The sequence below is a fragment of the Physella acuta genome, unplaced genomic scaffold (assembly GCF_028476545.2).
Source record: "Physella acuta isolate Inbredline_101_S28 unplaced genomic scaffold, ASM2847654v3 ptg001205l, whole genome shotgun sequence".
NCBI lineage: Eukaryota > Metazoa > Mollusca > Gastropoda > Physidae > Physella > Physella acuta.
In genome coordinates this window covers 82,454-108,596 of record NW_026732722.1, presented here as the reverse complement: position 1 = coordinate 108,596, position 26,143 = coordinate 82,454, and the positions used below count along the sequence as shown (strand labels likewise).

Below are 26,143 nucleotides of genomic sequence, written 5' to 3'. Positions count from 1 at the left end.
AAGCAGGCTACAAGTAAGAAAGAAATATTGCTATTGTAATATATTATAATATATTGTATTACTATTTCGTTTTTATTTGATGTTCGAAATTATGTAAGAATTTGATGTTGATGTACTTGTTTTAATTGCAAATAAAAGTATTAAAAAAAAAAAAAAAAAGGGGTTTTTTAAAATGATAATTTCATATAGATAAATTGCCAACCTTCCGATAACCGTAGCACTGGAGTCGACAACCTTTAGAGACGGAAGAGCCAAAAGTTACAATTTACAAATTATCCCAGTTTTTAAAGAGCCACTAACATTATTTTTTTTCAATATTTTGGTATTTGATAACGATTAGGTAAATACATTTGACTTTGATTTGAAATAAATAGCGCTAAATATGAACTTATTATTTCATATAAAAACAAACAACTGTTTCGCACAAAAACTGTTTAGCTAGATCTGCTATGATAAAATTAGAAATCACATAATATAACTATAGGACTATCCCAATCCACTTTCTTTCTTTACGGACACCACTGGTTCAGTAGGTATCTTTCATAGGCAGGCAGGCATCAGCACGGCAAGCTCCGACTAACTGGCTTGGATATCGGTTTGATTACTGTATCGGTCGCTTCTGTCTTTCAGTTCTCAAAAGGCTTATCTTTCACCCCACGCGAACCCAGAGTCCAGTACCTTATAGCTCAACCGTAGGAAACTAATAACTAACATACTTCGTCACTCAGGTAAAATTATTGCATACTGACAGGTAGAGGAATGCATTCTGAATAAAATAACATTCCCCATGTAACGACAATCGAAAAAGGCGGCCCTTGGGCAGTGGCAAACATGGAATAGTCGCCATGGTGCTGCTTACAGCGGCTGTGGGGCTGGGCCTGGTGCCCAAACGGCTGCCCGTATACTTTCTATCTCAACTATTCTGTTATCTGATGAGTTTTCTAATCCTATTTAAAGTTGCTTTTCTTTACATTATAATATTTTTATGAGTTTTGCAAATAAAACTATACAATTATTAATCTTTGTGTATGAAACCGTAGAGCCGCAGGTTGCCGACCCTGCGTTAACATTTTAAGTGAGACTTCAGTAAAGCTTTTTTTTTTTTTTTTTTTTTTGTGCCGTTTGGCGTTTAATATTGTTCCTTCCACAAGTGGATAGGTTGCATGTTAAAAAATTACAATGTGATACATAGTATAACATTAAAAAGATTTACAATGTCTTAATATTCCTTCTGATTTCTTTGTTCCATGTTTCTTTGTTCCGATTTCTTGGTTCCATTTGTTTCCGGTTTGCTATGACATAAAGTACAGGACAGTACAAACATGATCGCTTCTCTGTTTTTTGGCCTTTCTTCTTTTGCTTGATACGCTCTTGGTTTGATAGTGGTTTATTCTTTGTTGGTAGTTGTACTTGGTGAGAGTGAGTTTGGTGTCTTGTCGTTGATGGTGAAGTTGGTCGAATGGTGTAGAACTTGCGTTGAGGTGAGGCATGACGCGCATGGTGGTAGAGTTGTTCGATGAATTGAAGCTTGGGTAGATGAGTTGGGTGGGTTCTTGTGTTGAGAGATCTTTCGAGGTGAGTTGCTTTGAAGTATTGTTCATTGTGGTTTGAGGAGGAGTAACGTTGTGACGTAGTCGAGTAATTGAGTTGGGCGAGGTGACGTTGAAGAGTGAAGTTTGCTGATGTTGCTGAGTCGATGGTTTTGAGCTTGGTGAAGTGATGAGGTGGGCGAGGTAGAGCTGTTGGCGATTGTTTATTTTGAGTAGATGATCTTGAGCAGTGGTTCCCAACCTTTTTTGAGTGGCGACCCCCCTTTTATGAAAAGTAAGTGACCCGCGACCCCCATAGAATTAAAAAGCCGAAATTAGTATGGAAATTAATAAGCACTAAAATAAGATTTTCTTGTAGACTTTCAATATGAACTACTCTTGATAACTGTTTTAATAGCATGAGTAAAATTGTATACTATTCACTAAACCTTCGTGGTTAAGTTTTTAATTTTTAAAATTTTTTGTTAACGCCAACCTATGTCATTATAATTATCTTAATTTTGTTTTTAATCGAAGAATAGAGTTGAAAATATATTCTCGATAAGTCAATCAATTTTACGTTTGGGTATGAATGGTGAATACTACACCAAAATTGTGTCTGCAGTTTTTCTTCTTACTTGGAATCATTCTGCAAATCAAAGAATTCATCTTGTAATTCATCGGGGATGCTGGCAACATCAAGGGAAGAAGAGAATGGGTAATGCGTCAATGCAGATTCTTTTTTTTCAGCTAAGAGAAATAGCGATGCAGTTCGTTTTCAAGAGATTCAAGATGCCCAGAAATCGCTTCTTTCAAAATTTTTATTATCTCACAGTCAGATTCATCTACCACACCGCAGAGTTTCTCAAATTTACAACATTTCCAAGATTTATTTTCTTTACCGATTTTGCAGCTTTGATAAAAATGCCCCGAGATTATCATGGAAAGTTATAATATTCGTTCATTTTCCCTGAAGCTTCAGGTTAAGCTTATCTTGATGTTCGAACACATCTTCTAGGTCTGATACTCTCTCCGACCACTCTATGTCGTTTTAAGTATAACAAAAAGTCTTGTTTCCTTTGCACTTCCAAGAACAATTTGATTTCAGATTTCAATTAAAAAACACAATTCACAACATTTCGTTTGACAGCCAGTGTACTTTAGTATAGAAGAGCAGAACCTCGTGATCTAATATTACTAATAATATTAATGTTTTTGCTCAGTTCTTTGAAGACTCCAGATTTTATATAATTTATGACTTATACTAGCAATGGACTCTTGATGTCGATTGGTTAGGGCAGTTGTTAGGGAGCTAAATCTTTTCTGTTTTCTGAAAGCCCGATTTTGAGCTAAACATAGATGGCGCACCATCCGTACAAACCCCCACAGCCGTTCTAACCCATTTTAATCATCCAGTTTCAAAAAAGGTATTTATTTTCTCCATGCTATCTTCACAAAAGAGCAACTCTTCTTTGCTATCATCCGCATGAATATAGACACAGATCAGCAACTGCGAACACGAACTCACGTCTGTTGATTTATCAACTTGAAAAGCAAACAATGGTGAAAGCTTAATTTTAATAAAAATTTGTTATTTAACATTTACGTACATGCAGCGTTGATAAGATTTTCTCCTATTGTTTTTTTTTTTTTTTATTTAGCTTGGCATTTTCTATCGCGAATTCATTTGATGCTTGCACTAATGCTGGTGAAAACTTCCTGTTCGATCAAGTCTCTGGCGTTTGCAACTAGCTTCTTACCGACGAAAGAACTCCATATATTTTTTGGTGTGTTCCGAATGACTCGTCTCAAATGACGTTTTAGTTTTGAAGATTTCATAGATTCGTGACTGAGAACAACTTTGTACAGTGCGCTTTGTTTCTTCTCTATTACATTTCCAGTGATGTTAATGGAGCAGAATTTCTAAAGTTCTTCTAAATATTTATGTTTTGTTTCAAATTACTAAGGTTTAGTATACCAGTTGGCGACCCCCCAGAAAGACCTTCGCGACCCCCAGGGGGGTCGCGACCCCCAGGTTGGGAACCCGTGATCTTGAGAGATGGTTAGTTGATTTGCTAGTGTTTTGACGGAAGCTTCCCACCTAAGATTTCTCCTAGGTGGGTGTCGTCAGAGTGTTAGTGAGTTTGTTGGGAGCGAGGTAGATACGTTTGACGTAGTAGATGAGTTCGATTTCTTGAGCGAGGTAGTTGCGTTTGACGTAGTAGATGAGTTCGATTTGTTGGCGATAGACAGACCTCCCACCTAAGATTTCTCCTAGATGGGTGTCGTCAGGCTGAAAAATAGAAGATTGAAAAGTTAGCCACTCGTACATTTGAAGCCACCCAATACAAGTACTGGGTGACTCATCTCGAGAGCGTGTGCGTTCGAGGGATGTGTGGGAGCAACCCCACAGCGGTCGTTGGCGAGATTTGCGTGAGTTAGAGTAGTAGATTTGACCGCCTCTCGACCCCGGTAGCCAGCCCTAAAAAGGGCTGACCAACCAAATGGCTAAGATCCGTGTAGATCCATAACAGATACTACACTTTGATCTTAGCCAAAAGGCCGAGAAGCGTCACTCTGGGACGGTACGCGAATAAAAAAAAAGCACGCAGCAAGAAACGCTGTAAAGCAGATATAAGAACACAAAGTTTTGCTGGAAATTAAACGTAAGTTAAAAATCTTCTTGGTATAAATATTATAGAAAATTGATACTAGTGTTTATTAATTATAGGATTAACATCTAACAATTACTAGGAGTTTTAATTAACCATTTTTTATTAATCACCAAAGATTTTAGATTATTTTCTTTTAGTTTAATTTTTTATAATTAATTTCAACGTTTGTTTACTTGTTTTTGTTTCAATTTATATTATTTCTTTTTTATTTCTTTTTATCGTTTAATTTTATAATTACCGCCCTATGAAAACAAATATTGTTTGTTACTTCCCCTGACATAAAAAGTTCTAGGCGCGAGATATTTTTACAGAAACAGAAGAAGACAGCAAACCGCTGTGAACTGTGTTAGGGGTCATCAATAAATGACGTCACACTCGTAGGGTGGAGGGGGGGGGGGTCCGTAATTTTGTGACGATGTGTGATGAGGGGGAAGGGGGGGGGGGTTCAGATGTTGCGACGTCACATTTTTGCATTCTAAAAAAGCAATGTTAGAAAACGAATTTTAGACGTTATTACGCGTTTCAGATAACTGTTTTAATAAATTGTAATAGTCTAGACAAGATTTTGGAAAAATATTGTTTTAAAAAAATTCAACTGCAATTTTGAGGGGGGATGTAGGTCGAGGTGTGACGTCATTTTAGCGGGGAGGGGGGGGAGGTCTGGCTTTTTGTGACGACGTGTGACGGAGGGGAGGAGGTGAAAATCGTCAAAAAAAAGCGTGACGTCATATATGGATGACCTCTGATACCTTGGTGCACTCTCGGGACTAACACTGATATTCTGTGTCAATGTTTAGTTTCACGTGGGGTGAGGGGGGGGGGGGGTGTGATGGAATCTAGTGTGGGGGAATTGAATGTTTGGGTGATTATGGTGGAGACTATTTTTGTATCAACTTTAGATTTGTGAGATTTTTAGTTTTGGAGAATTTATTGTGGGAGAATTTAGTGGGGGATAATTTAGTGTGAGAGCATTTAGCGAGGGAGAATTTAGTGTGGGAGAATTTAGTGTGGGAGAATTTAGTGTGCGAGAATTTAGTGTGCGAGAATTTAGTGTGGGAGAATTTAGTGTGAGAGAATTTAGTGTGCGAGAATTTAGTGTGGGAGAATTTAGTGTGGGAGAAATGATTATGTGGTGTTGTAGTGTAGACTAAGGAAATCAATAGGGTGTGTATATATAAATAAATCAAAGTTTACTGTGGGTAAGTTGAGTGGGGGTGTTTGGATTAGTGGGGAGGGGTGGGGTGGAGTTGTCCTTCTGGGTGTGGTTTAATCAGCCTCAAGTAGGTGAAGTGGGCGAAATAATGTTTTTGAGGAATGTTTATTTTTCGTAATATTGCTGTGACGAGGATTGTGGATGAGAAGAATTTGAGAGTGGTGAAGTAGTCGAAAGCTTGGTCGAGTAGTTGAAATGGGCGAAGTGAGGCGGTTGACGAGTGTTTATTTTATGAGAGGTGAGTACTCGTGAAGTTGTTTGAGTAGTTGATCTGTGAGGGATGTCGAGTTGACTTGATGGTGGTTGTGACGGAACCTCCCACTTAAGATTTCTCATAGGTGGGTGTCGTCAGACTAATCGTGAAGTTGTTGATATCGAACTAATTGTGGATCGTAGATGAGAGAGTTTTGCGTAGTTGATCTTTGAGAGATGTTGAGTTGATTAGCTGGTATGTGTGGCAAAAGTCTAGATTTGACAGCTATATGTGCTCAAAGTCTAGATTAGACAGTAACATGTGCCCAAAGTCTAGATTAGACAGCTATATGTGCTCAAAGTCTAGATTTGACAGTAACATGTGCCCAAAGTCTAGATTAGACAGTTACATGTGCCCAAAGTCTAGATTTGACAGTAACATGTGCCCAAAGTCTAGATTTGACAGTTGCATGTGCCCAAAGTCTAGATTAGACAGTTACATGTGCCCAAAGTTTAGATTAGACATTTACATGTGCCCAAAGTCTAGATTAGACAGTAACATGTGCCCAACGTCTAGATTAGACAGTTACATGTGCCCAAAGTCTAGATTTGACAGTTACATGTGCCCAAAGTCTAGATTAGACAGTAACATGTGCCCAAAGTCTAGATTTGACAGTTAATCGTGAAGTTATTTGAGTAGTTGAGCTTTGAGGGATGTTGACGAGTGTTTATTTTAGGTAAGTTTAGTAGTTGATCTTTGAGGGATGTTGACGAGTGTTTATTTTAGGTAAGTTTAGTAGTTGATCTTTGAGGGATGTTGACGAGTGTTTATTTTAGGTAAGTTTAGTAGTTGATCTTTGAGAGATGTTGACGAGTGTTTATTTTAGGTAAGTTTAGTAGTTGATCTTTGAGGGATGTTGACGAGTGTTTATTTTAGGTAAGTTTAGTAGTTGATCTTTGAGGGATGTTGACGAGTGTTTATTTTAGGTAAGTTTAGTAGTTGATCTTTGAGGGATGTTGACGAGTGTTTATTTTAGGTAAGTTTAGTAGTTGATCTTTGAGGGATGTTGACGAGTGTTTATTTTAGGTAAGTTTAGTAGTTGATCTTTGAGGGATGTTGACGAGTGTTTATTTTAGGTAAGTTTAGTAGTTGATCTTTGAGGGATGTTGACGAGTGTTTATTTTAGGTAAGTTTAGTAGTTGATCTTTGAGAGATGGTTAGTTGATTTGCTAGTGTTTGACTGAAGCCTCCCACCTAAGATTTCTCCTAGGTGGGTGTCGTCAGTCTGAAAAAATAGAAAATTGAAGATTAGCCACTCGTATATTGAAGACACCCAATACAAGTACTGGGTGACTCATCTCGAGGGCATGTGCACTTCGAGGGATGTGTGGGCGCAACCCCACGGCGATCGTTGGCAAGATTTGCAATTGATTGCTTGGTGAGTTGAGTAGTAGATTGACCGCCTCTCGACCCCGACAGCCAGCCCTAGGAAGGGCTGACCAACCAATGGCTAAGATTTATGTAGACTCATAACAGATACTTCACTTTGATCTTAGCCAAAAGGCCGAGAAGCGTCATCAGATATTAAATAATTTGTGCAACCGAGAAGTAGGACCGTTTTCTTTAAAGAGAGTAATTTTTGGCAAAGTTCGCAGTAAATACGCTGAATTTTTTTTTTTATAAATGTAGTATTATATTTGACAAGTTTTACAAAACGTCTAATATATGTTATATTCAAAATTCTTAGATTAAGCATGTCAAATTTTATACTAAACAAAACGTCTAAAATTGTTTCTAATTAAGACATCGGGTGATGGTGCGCCATGTGCGACTTCATGCCTTCTTCGGTGAGGTATATTTCGCATGGGATGCACTGTTTGACGGTTGCATTTTTGTGAAAAGTCCGATAGTGGGTTCCTATGTTATTGTGTATTTTTTGGTCTTTGCAGATGGTGCAACGTTTAAGCTCCGTATGTATTGCGTTCTCGTGTTGTATCGCTTCCTTCCCTGTTGGGAAATATTCAGTACAGTAGTCACAGTCGTAATAAGATTCCTCCTCGCATTTTTGTTCTTTAGTTTTTTTTTCCTTGTTCCGTAGGGCTATTTTCACTCTTCCTCTTCGATGACGGGCCGTGGTCTATTCCAGCAGTTGGGTTTTTTATTTCTTTGTTTTGAGATATTGGTGAGTTCTTGGTTGGGGTTTGAGCTGCAGTTGTGCTTGGGGTTGTTGCTTTCCCTGATGAGTTTGAAGGTGCTATTGGGAGCACGAGTTGTGTTGGTGCAGTTTTTGCTGTATCCTGTGTTGTGAGTTGATCATTGGGTTTTGCGGTTGGTTCAACTTGTTGGTTCGTTTGATTTTGGGATGCTGTTGGCTGCTGCGGAGGGGGTGTGATTCTAATTGGCTCTGGTTCAGCTATTTGTGGGGATAGGAGGCATTGGCTTGTCCAGTGTTGAGTTGAGTCGCATGATTGACAAGCTTGACGTCTGCCTGGTATGGCCACGAGTATGTTGACCGGTCTGTTTTTGTAATTGAATTTGATGTAGTGTGGTATGATGCTCGGTGTGTCTGAGAATATGGTGAAGCTGCGGTTGTTTGTGAAAGGAATGTTGTTCACTGTTGGCTCTTTTTTGCTGATGATTCTTAGCGCTTTTAGTAGGGCGTCGTTTCCTAAAGTTGGCGGGACCCACCTGAGGGTACCATTGACTTTGTCTTTGTGATAAATCGTAAAGTGCAGAGTGTAGGGCCCATGTTGTTTACTCGTTTTGTCCATTGTTGCTACGTTGAATTTGTCAGACGAGAAGTACCAAGTATCGCTGCGGCCGTAATTCATTAGTAGAATTTGGTGAGGGCTAATCAGTTTCCTGATGATATGCCCTCTAAGGTTTGGGTGTCCATTTGTCTGAATTTCAACTTGCATGACTGTGTTCGGTTGGCTGGGAAACAAGTCTGGTTGAACTTGTAGCTGAAAAGGGTTGGGCCCTGGATTTCATTAAGCCACCCGAACCGTAGTCCGGGTGGCTCCTCCCCAAGTCTCTCGACCCAGGGGGAACATTCGAGGGCGCAACCCCTCTGCTGGTTTCGACAATTTTTGCATAGGTCATCAGGCTAGGGGATGACATGGAGATTTACTCGAGGTAAATCTTTAGTAAAAGGCGAAAGATTTACTCGATGTGAAGAGAAACCAGATGATTTGAAAATGTGGGACACCGGTGTCCCTTGGTCATGTATCTAGAGTTGCTTAAATTAATCTTCTTGGTATTGATATTACGTCTGGTTGACACTCGTTACATTTCATTGTTGGATTATCTTTGACAATTTCTCGGAGTTGTAATTAACATTGTGTGATTAATCACCAAATGTTTTGAACAAGCTTTTATAAATGTATTTGTATACAATTAATACTGATGTCTGTTTATGTGTTTGTGTTTAAAAATGTATTAATACTTTATTCTCTTATTTTTATCGTTTAATTTTATAATTATCTTCCGTTCAAAACAACATTGTTTTATTTTCTCCCCTGACAAAAAAGCTCCACGCGCGAGATACTTTCACACAAACAAAAGACGACAGCAAACCGCTGTGAACTGTGTTACACCTTGGTGCACTCTCGGGACTAACACTAATATTCTGTGTCAGTTTTTAGTTCCATGTAGGGTGGGGTGGTGGGGGGGGGTGAGGGTGTGATGTAGTCTAGTATGGGGGAATTGAATGTTTGTGCGATTTTGGTGGAGATTATTTTTGTATCGAGTTTAGATTTGGGAGATTTTTAGTTTTGGAGGATTTATTGTAGGAGAATTTAGTGCGGGATAATTTAGTGTGAGAGCATTAAGTGTGGGGGAATCTAGTGTGGGAGATTTTAGTGCGAGAAAATTTTGTGTGTGGGAATTTAGATTTGGGGAATTTAGTGTGGGGGAATTTCGTGTGGGGAATTTAGTGTTGGAGAATTTAGTGCGGGAGAATTTAGTGTGTGGGAATTTAGTGTGGAGAAATTTAGTGCGGGTGAATTTTGTGTGTGGGAATTGAGTGTGGGAGAAATGATTGTGTGGTTTTGTAGTGTAGGCAAGGGAAACTATTTGAGTGTTTGTGTGTATATAAATAAATCTACAGTGGGTGTGATTGGGTTTACTGTGGGTAAGTTGGGTGGGGGTGTTTGGATTAGTGGGGGGAGGGTGGGGAAGTTGTCCTTCTAGATAAGGATTAATCGACCTCCGGATCATGTGACAATTTGACGGATTGTGTCATTTGTATAACGGTGCTTTATTTATTTCTTCATCTAAGACTAAATAGTAGGGAAAAAACATGTCTTATACCCTATATATTAACGAGCTTTCACAAGCGCTAAATTACAAAAGTAAGAGTACACTTTTAAAGCTATAATACTAAACACAAAGCTTTCTTCTGCTAGTCCGAATGTCTCGAGTTCCGGGCTCAGTTCTGTTGGGCTCCGTGAGTTCACCCAGCTCTGATGGGTACCTGGCGCATCTTAGGTAACTAAGGTGGATCGGCTTAGTACTGACCACATTATCTCCCTGTATGTCGAGGTGATTGAAACACGATCTTTACTTCATCTGCCATTTGTGTATTGGGCACGAAGCGGAAAAGATTATGAAGATAAGTTAAATAAAAAGCACGGGTCGATTTTAAAATCGTTCTTGGGTCAGCCGTTTCTTGGTTGTTTTCATCCATTATTTGTTTGATTTGTTTTGATCTTTGTATGCTTTGTTCTAGTATGAGAGTGTGGTGTGTTTGGTTTTCCGAGCCTATCTGCTCTGTTTTGCTTCTGATTTGTCTCCCCCTATATTTATATTCTTGTATTTTCGAAAGTTCTGTTTCTATTGAGTCTATTTGTTCTTTGTTAATGTTTTTTTCCCTAAAGCATACTTAATTTTTTTTTTATCTAGTTTAGTTTCTATGTGGTCCCTAACGCTACTAATGCTACAAGCATATTGAATTGATATTCGCTTAATGTCTTATTTAAAATCGTCCCAATGTTGGATTTTGTTCGATTTTGGTGATGACTTTGTGTAAAATTGTATTACGTCTTTTATGCTTTTGTATAGCGCTCGTCTAAAAATAGTGAATTATTGAGTTTCAAGTAGGTGTTGTGTTTTGGTTTGTTTTGTGTTTGTTCGTTGTTTAAAGTTGTCAGAACTACTGTATGGTCGCTAAACTGTAGTGTTGAGAATAGGTGTTTTACTTTGTTGATTTTCATGCTCAGTGTGGCGTAAATTCTGTCTTATCGGAATCTATTCCCAAATGTATTACATCAGTGAGTGGTTTGTAAGGTGTGTGGATATCGTGCTATGCATGTGTAGACTAGTTTGAAGGATGTTTTAATGTTGTTGATTTAGTAGGCGTGTGGTTTGTCTGCGGTTAAGCGGTATCGATTGATTTTTTTGGTTCTACAATGTCTAGGTTGTCTTCCACGAAATTAAAGTCCTTTGGGGCTGGGCGTGTTGGGGTTGGCCGTGTAGGGCTCTGGATAGTATCAGTTTCAATAATGTGTTCATTTTCTTTGCTTCGTGCACTATCTTTTTTATTTTTTCTTAAAGGCTTGTTTCTTCTTCCCTGAACTGTTGTCTTATGTCTATTCTCCTTCTGTGGTTGGAGCTATGGCTGTGGCTGGTTCTTGGGCTGGCTCGATTTCTGTGGCGACGACTGATGCATATTCTCTGTCATCTAAAAGTTGATCATTGTCAAAATAGTTGCCATCGTCGTCTATGATATATTGTCTCTTTCCCTTACATACAAGCTTCGGCAAGTGGCCGGCCCGTGTTTGGTCGTGCTACACAGGGGGCATATAGATTTCCTACCTTCAGTTGTAGTAACAAGGTGTAAGTTTCCCCACCGATCTCAAGATCAATGTAATGGGGTAAATCCTTTAAAGGAACGTTTGGGCATAAATCGACTGCCCACATATCACTCTTCCCGATTTTAAGAGTTGAAACTATTGTGTCTGGTTCTGATATTTCAATCATAATTTTGTTGATCATATTCGGGGTAATGGTAGGGGGTACCCATTTTGGGTGACCCCTCTGACCGTTTTTGTACACATGCAGCAGCAAAATGCTGCTACAATAATCCGAATGTTGACATATCACTGCCAAATGTAGAGAGTTGTAGATTTCATCTGATTTGAGAGAGATAAACCATTCACTTGGTTTCCCCAAGTTGTAGACATTAAGAATTTGAGAACGATTTACGTTCAGTTTACACGTAAATAGGTCCTCTAATATGAATTCGTGGATTCAACGTTCTTTTTTTCCTTTAATCAACACACATAGCGTGTTTTTGGGATGCCGCCCAGGTGCGGTCCCCGAAAGCGTGATTTTTTTGAAGAGTGTACTTACAGGTACATGGCTCTCCTTTTGTGACACATCACCGGTTTTTCTCCCACTTTGAAGAACATTTACAGTTTCATTTGAATAAGTATCTGTTACGGGTGTTGACACAGGCCAGCTGATGGTTTGCGTGGTGTCCGTACTATCTACAGCAGTGATTCCCAACCTTTTTCTAGTGGCGAACCCCTTTTATAAAAATTAAGTGACCTGCGACACCCATAGAATTAAAAAGTCGAAATTAGTAAGGAAATTAATCAGTACTAAAATTGATTTTCTAGTAGACTTTCAATGTGAATTATTATTGATAACTGTTTTTATACGATGAGTAAAACTGCATGCTATTAAATAGCCTAGACATTCGCGGTTGAGGTTTTGTTAACATCATTCTTAACATTTAATTTATTTCTTTGTTTGTTTTTAATTGTAGAAGTGATGAAAATTTATTCTCGCAAAGATATATGGACACAAAAGGAACTAAAACTCAAAAGGCAATCAATTTCACGTTTGGATATGAATGGTGCATACTACACCAAATTGTGTGAGCAGTTTTTCATCTGACTGGGAATCATTCCGCACATTTAAGAATCCATCTTGTAATTCATTGGGAATGCTCGCAACATCAGGGGAAACAGAGGATGGGTAACGTGTCAATGCAGATTCTTCTTCTTTCAGCTCAGGGGTAACGCCGCAGTTCGATGCCAAGAGATTCAAGATGCCCAGAAATCTGCTCTTTCAAATTTATATTTACCTCACAATCATAATCACCAAACATGGCAATGTTTTCAAGATTTATTTTTCTTCGCCAACTTTGCAGCTTTGATAATCATGAAAAGAGATAATAGCGTAGCCAGCGTACTGTATTGTAGAAAAGAATAGCCTCGTGATCTTTATTCATATCTTTGCACAGTTCTTTAAAAAGACGATGTTTAGGGCTCCAGATTTTAATATAAGTTACGACTTTCATTAGCGTTAGCAATGGAGTCGGAAGAGTCTTGTTGGCGAGGGCGTACAAGTGAATCATGCAATGGATTCCCCTTGGTTAGGGACCTAAATCGTTTGCTGTTTTCTGAAACCCCGATCTTGACCCAAACATAGATGGCACACCTTCCGTAGAAACTCCACAGCCGTTTTTCTATTGGAGCAATCATGCTGGTTATCTCCCTTACCATTCTCTGCCTGTGTCTGGTCGCCATTGTCAAACTGCTGCACTCCCTTCTCCAAGGCCCCATCGCTCTCATCATAAAAAAATTCATCTACGCGGACTTTCCCGGACCGCTGGGCTACCTCACTCGATACCTCGCCATCATCATCGGCGCCGGGTTGACCATCATCGTCCATAGCTCCTCCATCTTCACCTCCACCCTCACCCCGCTCGTCGGCATCGGGGTCATCGAACTCGACCGGATGTACCCTTTGACCCTGGGGTCAAACATCGGCACCACGACCACGGCGATTCTCTCAGCCTTAGCCAACACGGACGGCCTCAGAAACGCGTTACAAGCAGCCTTCTGCCACCTCTTCTTCAACATCACCGGCATCCTCCTGTTCTACCCCATCCCCTACCTCCGCTTCCCCATTCCGCTTGCCAAATTTCTAGGCAACTGCACGGCCGAGTACCGCTGGTTCGCCATCGTCTACATCCTCCTTATGTTCTTCCTCTTCCCCGCCCTAGTCTTCGCTCTCTCCATCCCGGGCTGGTACGTCCTCCTCGGCGTCCTCGGGCCCGTCTGCCTTCTCTTCATCATCATCGGCGTCATCAAATGCCTGCAGGCTAAACGTCCCCAGAGCCTGCCCAGAAAGCTCCAAGACTGGATGTTCCTACCCCAGCCGCTACGGTCTTTAGAACCCTATGATCGCGCCATGCAGAAAGTCTTCTTCTGCAAGCGGTTCCAGACAGACTCTACCGAGAAGACAGACACTGGGGCCACGTCAGACAGACAACCTAACGGAGAGTCCAGCACGCGACTTTAGTATGACCGCGTGACATTGTTTACAAAGTTCTATTATTGAAAACCTATTTATTCTATAATGGTGTTCATATTTATAACAGACATTTTTAATGTGAAATATTATATAAATATTTTCTGGTAATTTTTAAAAAATATATAAAATACTTGTCTTCTGTATCTGTCAAAATATCACGCGCGTGGAACTTTTTTGTTAAGGGAAAAAACAAATATTGAGTTCTTTCCAAGGGAGGTAGTTATAAATTTAAACTATAAAAAGATATTGGAAAAAATAAAAATATATTTTTAAGCAAAAATAAGTAAACAAACGTTAGTATAAATTATAGAAAATTATATTTAAAAAAAAAGTATTTAAAACCTTTGGAGATTAATAACAAAATGTTAATTACATCTCTTAGCAATCGTTAGTTGTTAATCGGATATATAGAAATCCCATATATCAACCAGCTTTAATATTAATACCAAGAAACATTTTTAATATCGGTCGAATAGGGGTCGTTAATGTTACAATTTTGTATTTGCTATTTAAGTCCACGCCTCTCGGGCTTTAGGCTAAGATCAAAGTGCAGTATCTGTTATGGATCTACATCAGGTGGAGCAGAGCGCATACAGACAGCTGGCAGCTGCTTACCAGTTCCACAACTGTTCCAGCCCCTTGGCAATGGTTCCATGATTTCCACTACCGAAGTGCACACTTTTTTTCCGAACATTTTCAATAGTAGCCTAATTGTTTTTTTATTCAGAAGGCATTTTTTTATGAGTCAGAGTGAATTAATTTGATTTGAGTGACATAGGTTTTAGTTATTAATATTAGCTTCTAAATTGGGTAGGGATAGTGCTATAGTTATATAATTTGGTTTTCTATCCTAGCAGAGCTAGCTAACATAATTTAATATGTTTTGTGCGAAACATGCATAGAATAAATATTATTTCATACTTAAACCCATTTATTTTCAATTCATTTACCTAATCCTAATCAAATACTATAATATTGACAAAAATGTAAGTGGCTCTTTATAAACTGAGATTTTGTAAATTGTAACTTTTGGCTCTTCCGTCTCAAAAGGTTGCCGACCCCTGATCTACATGGATCTTAGTCATTTGGTTGGTCAGCCCCCCTTAGGGCTGGCTGCCGGGGTCGAGAGGCGGTCAAATCTACTACTCTAATTCACGCAAATCTCGCCAACGACCGCTGTGGGGTTGCTCCCACACATCCCTCGACGTGCACATGCCCTCGAGATGAGTCACCCAGTACTTGTATTGGGTGGCTTCAAATGTACGAGTGGCTAACTTTCAATCTTCTATTTTTTTCAGCCTGACGACACCCACCTAGGAGAAATCTTAGATGGGAGGTCCGTCACAATCGCTAGCAAACACAACTACCTCGCTCACAACAAACTCACTACCACTCTGACGACACCCACCTAGGAGAAATCTTAGGTGGGAGGCTTCCATCAAACACTAGCAAATCAATTAACCGTCTCTCAAAGACCAACTACTCAACTTACCTTAAATAAATAATCGTCAACAGCTTCACTTCGACCACTTGAACTACTTCACCAAGCTCAAAATCCTCGACTCAGCAACATCAGCAAAACTTCATTCTTAAACGTCATTTCGCCCAACTCAATTACTCGACTACGTCACAACTTCACTCCTCTTCAAAACCACAATGAACAATATTTCAAAGCAACTCACTTCGAACGATCTCTCAACCAACCTAGGAAAAACCATACTTCAACGCAAGGACACTACCTCAACCACCCTCTCCAAGTTCTACACCATTCGATCAACTCCACCATCAACGACAAGACACCAAACTCGCTCTCTCAAAGTACAACTACCAACTAAGAATCAACCACTACCCAACCAAGATTGTATCACTCGCAAGAAGCAAGGCCAAAGGACGATAAGCGATCATGTTTTGTCATGTACGTTATGTTATTTTAAAAGAAACCAAGAAACCGGAAGTGAAAATAAGTGAATCAATGAAACAGGAAAATATGGAAAATACGACAAGCAAGGATTAAATTGTTTAAATGTGTATAATATTTCATGTATGTATATGCTCATGTAACCTACTCTTGCTGTCTCCCCTTTAGAGCTGGGGTAGACAGCAAGTGAGGAAGTCTATTAAACGCCAGACGAAAGAAAAAAAAAAAATTAAACTAGACTAGAGATGATTTAGGTGGGAGGCTTCCGTCAATTACCAGCAAATGAACTAACCATTTCTCAATACCAACTCAACTTACCCAAAATAAACACTCGTCAATAACTCCACTCTACTCATCTCAACTACCTGACCAAGCTCAAAGTCTTCATATCTACAATCCTCGACCCAGCATATCAGGAAAACATCACTCTTCATCGACACATCGCCCTTCATCGAAACATCACCCACCTCAATTACTAGACTACGACACAACTCCGCCACTCTCTCCAAGCTCCATTCCATCGAACAATACTACTATCAAAGACAATACACGAGACTCGCCGCTTCACCAACTCATCATACCTCATCGATTCAACTCTACCATCAACGCCATGACATCAAACTCATCCCTTTATCAACGGAACATCCCTCACTGATACTCTCGAACTACATCTACCAACCAAGAGTCAACCACAACCTAATCAAGATAGTTTATACGCGCAAGAACAAAGGCCAAGAACTACGAGAAGCGATCATGCATTTTCCTGTACTTTATGTTATATGTTAAGAATCCGGAAATGAAAAACAAGAAATCAGAAGAACATGGGAAAATGAAATCAAGGAACATGGAAAAATGGAACCAAGAAAACAGAAGGAAAATCAAGAAAATTACATTGTACATTTTTCTCTTTATGCAATGCTATGTATTGTATCTATTTTATCATGTTCATGCAACCTCTCCACAAAGCTGGCTCCTGGCTCTACAGGAGTGAACTGTGTGGAAGGAAGACTATTAAACTTTTAAAAAAAAATATATTTATATATGTACGAGCTCCTCGAACATTCCGATTATTGCAAGAGCCTGCTTCTACTCTACGCAGAAAAGAACGGACAAAGGGGCCATTTAAAATGGGTGCCCCCTACAATCACCGAAAACACAATCAACCAGATCGTGAGAACACTGGCCGTAGCTGACATGAACGTCACAACTCTCCGAATGGGGAAAGGTGACAAGTGGGCCATCGATTTCCACCCCAACGCTCCTCTGTAAGATCTCCCCCACTATCTGGATGTGGAAATCGGTGGAGAAATCCACCAACTACTACTACTTCAACTAAACGGAAGGAAAACTGTCTGCAGACTGTGTAATACCACTCTTTACGGACCCTCGGCTTGCAAAAGCCAATTTGTACGCGAACGAGACAACATTCAAATAGACGAGGGTGGCAACCATCATCTAGGCATCGAGACTACAAGAACCGAAACTTCAGACGACAACGACTCCGCATGCTAAGAGAACAGATATTTCAATCCGTGGTCCGGATTACTAGTGGGCTAATTATGGTCTAGTTTTCAAGGTTCCGGTTAAATCAGTGGCGCCGTTAGCTTAGCGATCCGGCTAAGTCAGTATTCCGGCTAACGCAGTGGTCTGGCAAAATCAGTGGTCCGGCAAAAATCAGTGATCTGGCTTACGGGTCCGGTTAAATCAGTGGTCCGATACTCAGTGTTCTAGTTAACTTATTAATCCGGCTCACTCAGTCGTCCGGCTAACTTAGTCCTCCGGCTATCCCAGTTGTCCGGCTACATTAGTGGTCAGGCAAACTCAGTGGTCCGGTTAACTTAGTGATCCGGAAAAATAACAGTGAACCGGCTTTCTCCATGATTCGGTTTACTTGGTGTTCCGGCTAACTCAGTGGTCCGGCTAACTCAGTGGTCCGGCAAAATAAGTGAACCGACTATCTCAATGCTTCTGTTTACTTGGTGTTCCGGCTACCTTAGTGGTCCGGCTAATTTAGTATTCTGGCTATCCCAGTGGTCCGGCTTATGGGTCCGGCTAATCCAGTATTCCAACTTACTATTTGGTCCGGTTAAATCGTTGGTCCGGCTAACTCAGTGGTCCGTCTAGCCCCGTGATCCGGTTCACTAAATGTTCCGGCTAACTAAGTGTTCCGGCTAACAGGTCCGGCTAAGTGTTCCGACTACCGGGTCCGGCTATCTTACCACGTGTCAAACAGATCCGGTTACCGACCTTGTTACCACAGCGCTGATTGTGTTTCTCACCCGGCTGGTCAATGATTGATGCACGTGCTACTGGGGTGTACTCAAGACCTGCTGAAGAATTAGGGAGAGGCGGGGGTGGGAGTGGGGGTGAAATGCCCACATATTAATAGTGTTAGTCCCGAGAGTGCACCAAGGTGTAACACAATTCTCAGCGGTTTGCTGTCATCTCCTGTTTCTGTCAAAGTATCACGCGCGTAGAACTTTTTTGTCAGGGGAAATAACAATGTTTTCTCTAAAAGGAGATAATTATATAATTAAACCATAAAGAGAAAAGAAAAAGAATTAATACATATTGAAAAAAAAAACAAGTAAACAAACGTTAGGATTAATTATAAAAAATTAAATTACAAGGAAAGTATTTAAAACTTTTGGTGATTAATAACAAATTGTTAATCACAAATCCCAGTAATTGTTAGTTGCTAATCCAATAATATGTTGCCAATAGTATCAACCAGCTGTAATATTAATACCAAGAAAACTAAAGATTAAGTAATGCTTCTATCAGTTGAGTAAAGTCTTGAATTTATATCTGTTACCAGGTAGCCCCGTAAGTTTACGGGACAGATTTTAGATTTAAATTTTAGCAGACGACTGGACAAGTACAGTATACCAACACACACTATAAATAGTAACACCTCAGTAGTCAGTTCACACACAACACAGTCTCTTACGCCTGGCTCGCCTTAAACTCACACACTCAGTGTCCCGTCAACCATCGCGACCCGCCCCTCACCCTCAGCATTCATGTCACGCAACAATGATCTCGCTGCCTGGTCATTTTACCCAACCAACCTTTACCTTCACCTCCACCTCCCCGCCTCATCAACGTTCTTCCCTTAAATCTAGTTTATTCATGTAACTCTAAGCATATTGTGGCTGTTAAGGAATTTTATTTGAAAACTTTTGTAATTGCCTTTTTTTTACACTGTCATACAGTTTTAAATATCTGTTGTTCAAGCGTGTATCACCCCCCCCCAAAAAAAAAGCAATGCATACGAGATTCGTCCCCCCCCTCCCCCCCTTCCTTGTCACCAATGCTGGATACCCCTAATACTGCATTACGTAAAATTTGAAGACTTATCTCCCCTTCTAGCAGTCATGTCACGCAACAATGATTGCGCTGCCTGGCCTGCCTTACCCAACCAACTCACACACATCTCGCCCCGCCCCTTTACTGCACTGTTTTTTTTTTTTTATTTAATGGTAAAGTTGTTCATCCATGTAATTTTGAGACAGAATATAGCATGTTGTTAAATCATTTCTTTTGAAAGCAGTGAAAGTGTACTATCTATTGGCGTTTCCATACAGGACCTTCAGCTCACTGCTAGCAGCAAGATACATCACCATAAAGATGTAAAACATTTCCTTTTTTATTTGTATTAATACACCAACTCTGAGACTGTCAAATACTACAAGCTTTATATTTCAAACATATGTCTTTCATTCATGTAATATATTACCACTAACTGATCTCCTGTGTATGTTAAATAAGATATTAGACAGTTTTTTTTTTGTTTGTTCATTTTTCCATATTATTCTCTCCATATGAGATTGGGAAAGTTACCTCCCCTTTTAGCAGCAATGTCACGCATCAACCACCCCACCGATTCACTGAGACGTTCCGTCTGAACGAAACAGTATATGTGTGTGTTTTTAGTTTGTTTTTTTCTTGGTTTATTTGCTCTTGTATTCACATATGTCATTGTACAAACCTTGAGATTGTCAAATACGACACGTTCCTTTTATTTTTATGTCATACATCCTTTTTTCTCATATATTAATCATCTAAAATGTAATTTATTATTATTAATTTAACCCCAGTGATGGTTAAATATTTTGACAATTGTTTTATTGAAAATAAAAGCATTTTAAAAAAAAATCTACTCAACTATTGTTGAAATAAATCACTGAACATTCTTATAGAAATTGCTGGAAGAAAGCAGGCGTGCCAATTCTGCTCCTCAACTCTACACTGGTCCAACCAATGCCAAGCTTTCAACCCAGAGTCAACGCCCAAGGACCAACCTTCAGCACAAAATACTGCGCCACCTGCACCACAAGCTTCCATCATCAAGCAAAATCCAAAACTCTCCAACCAAGGACGCAGCAAAAGACCCAGAGACAGAAGCAACAGAGCCGGATTCAGAAATAGAAACCGCCTCGTCAACAAAAAGGAAATATCAAACGAGTCCCACAGAACAAGGAAAAATAACTAAATCCAAAAAAATCGAGAAACTAATCCACGATCACCTAACATGCAGCTTCTGCCCCAGCTCGTATCAAACAGTTAAGGAAGTACTAAATCACGAAAGAACAGAACACACTTATCTCAAACAATGCAACTTCTGTAATAATGCAAAAACCCACAATGACTTACATCGACACTACACGGAAAAACACAACAGCGAAACCAACTTCAGCTGCTGTTTTTGTGATAAAAACCTCCCAGAAAAAAAGCATTCATCATCACGTATTAGCTCACCATTCAAATCTCTTGTCTCAGAAAGAAAGGGAGAGAGAAAGCCATAAGGTAAAAGAGTACAGTTTCACAGTTCAGAAGGGAAAGAAGTAGTCAATTAAAAATTTAAACGTTTTGTTATAATAGAAACTCAAAATTGTATGACATGCTTAACTATAATTGTATGCAATACTATGTATACTATGTATATTTTAAACATGCAACCTTTCCACACAGCTAGCTCCTAGGAGTGAACTGCGTGTAAGGAATTATATTAAAATATATATATATTTTGTTAGCAGGTAAATGTTATGGACTACCCCACCCCTCTCCCCCCACCCGCAAATGTACCCTCCTAAAAAAAAGACCTGTCAAAAATGGTCTGTGTAACTATCTTTTTATTTTATATATTATGTATAAATTCAACTATGTAAAATTTGCTGATGTTAATGTATTTGTTTTAAATTGCAAAAAAAAAAAAAAATAATTTAACTTTATATATTAGATTTAAAAAAAAATAAAAAAATGTAATGGATCCGGGTCGGCAACCTACGGCTCCATGCACGCAAATTAATAATTATCTTATTTCCAAAACTCATGAAAATGTTTTTCTGCATCACTCGGTAATGAACGATATAATAATAAATATAAACAATAAACACTCACTATTCTATCAGAACTAGGCATGCTGCCTAGCTTCGCTTAGGTTTTCAAAACATTGAGAATTTTAATGCTTAATTAATTACTGATTGGCTGATATGTGTAGTCTTACGTTTAAACAGTAACGCTAATTTTAGAGAAATTGTTGTTGTTGTTGTTTGTTGTTTATAGCCCGTTTTCAGAGAGATTGATGTGATGTAGGGAAAATTCAGACCGGTCATTTCTAAAGGACTTCCGGAGTTTTCTACGATCTACAAAGTTATGAAGAGGTTTCAACGTGGGACATTTTTATAGCTCATATATGTATAACTCATATAAGGCGCCGGTCAGTCGAGGTCAGTTTCGACCCCCTCATCGTCGACCCTTCGTCCAACCAGCACCGCCCCCCCCCCCCCCCGTGTTCTGTCGCCCCTTGACAGGATCCTGCCAAATTTGAAGCTCCTGCGGCGCCGGGAAGTGCCCTCTCGGGCACCCGATAACTTTGCTTTTTATATTATAGCGATTAGCAAATTGCATAGATAAACACGAAGATTTCAATAAAGTAATTAAGGCCTGAAATAGTTTAGTATAGAAATTTATTATTGGAATACATTCTAGATCTAGGTAGGGTCTAGATCTGTCTAAGTCTAGTTTTCCGTAGATCTAGATCATCTAGATCTAGAATCTCTAGATCTAGAAGTTCTAGAATATTTAGATCTAGAAGATCTAGAATATCTAGATCTAGATCTAGAATCCTAATAGATATTTTTTTTTAAGTATAGGCCGAGAAAATTGTATTGTATACATTTTTTAGCGTCCTTAGATCAAAATAATAATTGAATGAAATAGTTCGATTCTTTATATTCTAAACTCGGAAGATGGCGTCATTAATTCTGTGCTCATTCCTTAGTGTAAACATTGGTAACGTCATTGTTTCATGCGTTCTTTTTCACAACTATAAACACTTTCCGGTTGCATAATTAAAACTGTTTTACTACATTCGAATACGCCCTTTTTTTTCTTCTTCAAATAAAATTGTGTTTGTACGTTAAAAACATCTAACATATTATTTTCAACCAAATCCCATATCAAGATCTCCATATATCGCTGAAAATTCTGCGAAAATATTTTGCGGACAGAGAGAGAGAGAGAGATAGAGACAGAGAGACAGAGAGAGAGAGAGAGAGAGAGAGAAGTGCGCACATGGGCTTTTATATATTAGGATATGTAGTTACTCCCTATTTTAATGAAGGCCTACTTCTTATAACCTTGTCCATCCCGAATTGAAACATGCAAGTTCCTTGTGAATATTTCAAAGAAACTAAACGAGCGAAATGCAAAACTACAAGGAAAGGAAAACACAGCCTACCACAGCATACGCCTTTTCTTGAAGAATTCGATTGTTTCGAAAGTATTTTTTATTTTTATTTTATTTTTAATTTATTTTTGTTGTTGTTGAAGATAAATTACTTAATTTCGATACATAATATGAAGACAATTTTATGATGAAACCTATGCTACTATTAACATGAATAACTTCAGCATTAGATTAAAAAAAATAAAGGATAGATCTAGATAGAATTGAGAGATTTGAGCAATTCAAAACAAATGCAAGTTCTATGGTGTTCATAGTAGATTCTCTCTCAACACAAAAACAAAAGAGATCAACATTGAGCCATTTAGAATTGATGCTGGTTCGCTTAAAATGAAATTGCTGGATTTGAAAACCAAACATTTGTGGAGTGGTAAGTTCACGTAAATCAAGACCAATTAGAAGATTTGGAGGTCCGGAAAAACACACTAAATTCTGCCCCACTAAATTCACCAACATAAATTCTCGCACACTAAATTCACCCACATAAATTCTCGCACACTAAATTCACCCACACAAATTCTCGCACACTAAACTCTCAGACTAAATTCTGCCACACTAAATTCTCTCACACTAAATTATCGCACAATAAATTCTCCCACACTAAATTCTCCCACACTAAATTCTCCCACACTAAATTCTCCCACACTAAATTCTCCCACACTAAACTCTTCGACACTTAAAATCTCCCAAATCTAAACTCGATACAAAAATAGTCTCCACCAAAATAACCCAAACATTCAACTCCCCCTTACTAGTTTCCATCACACACTCCCCCCCCCCACCCCACCCAACAAGGAATGAAAAAGTGACACAGAATGTTGGTGGTACTCCCGAGAGTGCACCAAGGTGTAACACAGTTCACAGCGGTTTGATCTCGTCTTTGGCTGTGTCAAAATATCTCGCACGTAGAACTTTTTTGTCAGGGGAAATAACAAACAATAATTTTTTTTTGAATGGGGGGGGGGGGGGGTAACTATAAAATTAAACGATAAAAAGAAAAAAAAAAGTATTAATAAATATTGAAACAGAAACAAGTAAACAAATGTTAAAATTAATTATAAAAAATTAAATTAAAAGAACAATATTTAAAAACTAGGTGATTAATAACAAAATGTTAATTACAACTCCTAGTAATTGTTAGATGTTAATCCTATAATTAGCAAACACTAGTATAAACCAGCTATATTATTAATACCAAGAAATTTTTAAAAGCTATCTTTCTAATTGCCTTCGCAACTGCGTGTTTTTATTTCTGAGTGATTTTTTTATCTTTAAGATGGCTGGTGTCTTTAATAGCAAATTGACTATCTCGAATGAATAGGGTTGATATAAATCAAAATGACTCTAGAAAACATCAAGCTTATCTACTTCGATGTAGTGGTAGTGCTGAGGTGACACGGTTAATCCTGGCAGCAGCAGACGTCAAGTACGAGGACATCAGATACATTTTTCAGAGATGGCCCGCCGAGAAATCAAAAATGCCTTTTGGGCAACTACCAGTACTAAATATAGATGGCAAAATGTTTGGCCAGAGCCTTGCAATAGCAGCTTACATTGCCAAGGAAGCAGGATTTTATCCTAAAAGTAATCTTGATGGGTTAAAAGTGGATCAAGTAGTTCAGCTGGGAGTTGACTTTCAAACCGTAGCAATAACAGCTGTGTTTCACAAAGATGAAGCTAAAAAGAGTGAGCTTGAGAAAGAGCTCAAGGAAGTAGAAGTGCCCAAGTACTTAGACTTTTTTGAAAAACTTTTGAAAGAATCTGGAACAGGACATTGTGTTGGTACAACGTTAACTCTTGCAGACTTCTGCATCTATGATATAATCTCTGTGATGATAGACAGAGGAGTCCTCAGTACTTCCAAACATCCGTTAGTGGATGGGTTAGTTAAGAAAATTGAAAGTAATGCTAATGTAAATACATATTTGGCAAACAGAAAGAAGACTTATTTTTTAATACAGAATAGAAACCTCAAGATTTTTAAATTACCTGTCCATTATAAAAATTAAGGCTTTGTAACACAAAAAACAACAATATCGGCATCTTAACATTTTGCCACATTATTAAAACAATTGTATGTAATTGACAGAAGTAATCTTTTTTAATTAAGATAAAAAAAATACAATTTTAAAAATCTGTACTAAATTTAACTGTCTAAAGATGCTAATAATGTTTAAAATGAAAATTTCCACAGCGGTAATATTTGAAAATATCACATTTGACAAACTTTCCAATTGTATATTGTAGCATAAATATTTTATTCAACATTTGATTTCATTCACTTAATTGGTTTATTGTTGTGAAATTCAGCTAATGGAAGTAAGTTTATTGAATCAAACTTAACATTGGCTGTCTATGTAAATAATAGCAATCCATATTTGATGTAACTTTAAATTAATGTAAAATGTAAATAAATATCTTGTAGAGAAAAAAAAAAGAAAAAATTACTGAAGTCTCATAGATGTTTGAAAGGGAAGAATGTTTGCTTTGATGTGTCATGTTGTAATAACATAACTTTTCCGGTTGCTTAAAATTCGTTTCATTTTAATTCACTGTAATCACAAATAAATTTCAGCTCTACTTAAAAACCCAAATTCCACCCCGTCCCCCCCCCTCACCCACCACGCCGAGGGAAGTGTTTCTTCCAGACTTTTTTCTCCGGGGGGGGGGCACTTGAAATTTTCGGGGGGGGGGGGGGCGGTAGACTTTCTTCGGGGTGGGGGGGTAGACACTATTAAAAGTATATATTTTCTATATAAATTATATAAATTTAATTTCGTTTGGGGGGGGGGCGGTAAATTTTTTTCGAAGGACTTCGACCCCCCCCCCCCCCCCCCCCCGAAGAGATGCCTGGAAGAAACTCTGGCCGAGGGGAAAAAAATCCCGTTTTGTATTAGATCTATGTATAAGTAAACCATTTTAAATGAATGAAAGCAGGCTACAAGTAAGAATGAAATATTACTATTGTAAATCTGTATCAGTCCTCACAAGCCGATGATGAAAACTGTAATACGAAAGCGAACACACACAACTGACGCTGTAAATTACATGTCTGAGGCAAAAAAATAAAGAAAAAAAAAAGAAAAAAAAAACTAATTCCATTTAATTTTCTCCATTTGATTACTATATATGCAATTGATGTTCGTGTCTTTGATGCTGTGTAAAACCATCAAATTACTATTACTGATTTAAATGTTTAAAGTTTAAAACAATTGAAAAAAAACTTCTCAAGTTTCTCTTCTTAAACTATGCTGTACAAGTCCATTTATCCTGATAAATAAAACAAACCATTTGATTTTTTTTTAAAAACGGAAATGCCACCCATACGACACAAAACAATGATTTGAGGTTTGAACAAGCAAGGCATAAATAGAAATGCTATAATATGCAGGTATATCGAAAACACACTCGCCGGTCATGAAGATTAAATAATTGTGTGTGTGTGTGTACGAGCGAAATTTCTTTCGGTACCTTATAAGTTCCGTTACGTGACGTCAGACAAATCAAACGCGAGATTCTCACGTGATTCCGTGCACACG

At 38.6% G+C, this 26,143-nt stretch overlaps 1 protein-coding gene and 3 pseudogenes across 1 annotated transcript; 2 read left to right on the top strand and 2 right to left on the bottom strand.

Annotated features, from left to right (window-relative positions):
- Positions 1-3,967: 3,967 nt before the first annotated feature.
- On the bottom strand, positions 3,968-4,103 carry LOC131957087 (uncharacterized; annotated as a pseudogene).
- A 2,937-nt stretch (positions 4,104-7,040) lies between these two features.
- LOC131957094 (uncharacterized) lies at positions 7,041-7,186 on the bottom strand (annotated as a pseudogene).
- A 5,912-nt stretch (positions 7,187-13,098) lies between these two features.
- On the top strand, positions 13,099-13,923 carry LOC131957084 (sodium-dependent phosphate transport protein 2B-like). The gene has a single exon (XM_059321781.1). It carries the CDS (start codon positions 13,099-13,101, stop codon positions 13,921-13,923), a length of 825 nt encoding a protein of 274 aa, XP_059177764.1.
- Positions 13,924-23,942: 10,019 nt separating this feature from the next.
- On the top strand, positions 23,943-24,856 carry LOC131957083 (glutathione S-transferase 1-like; annotated as a pseudogene).
- Positions 24,857-26,143: the final 1,287 nt, after the last annotated feature.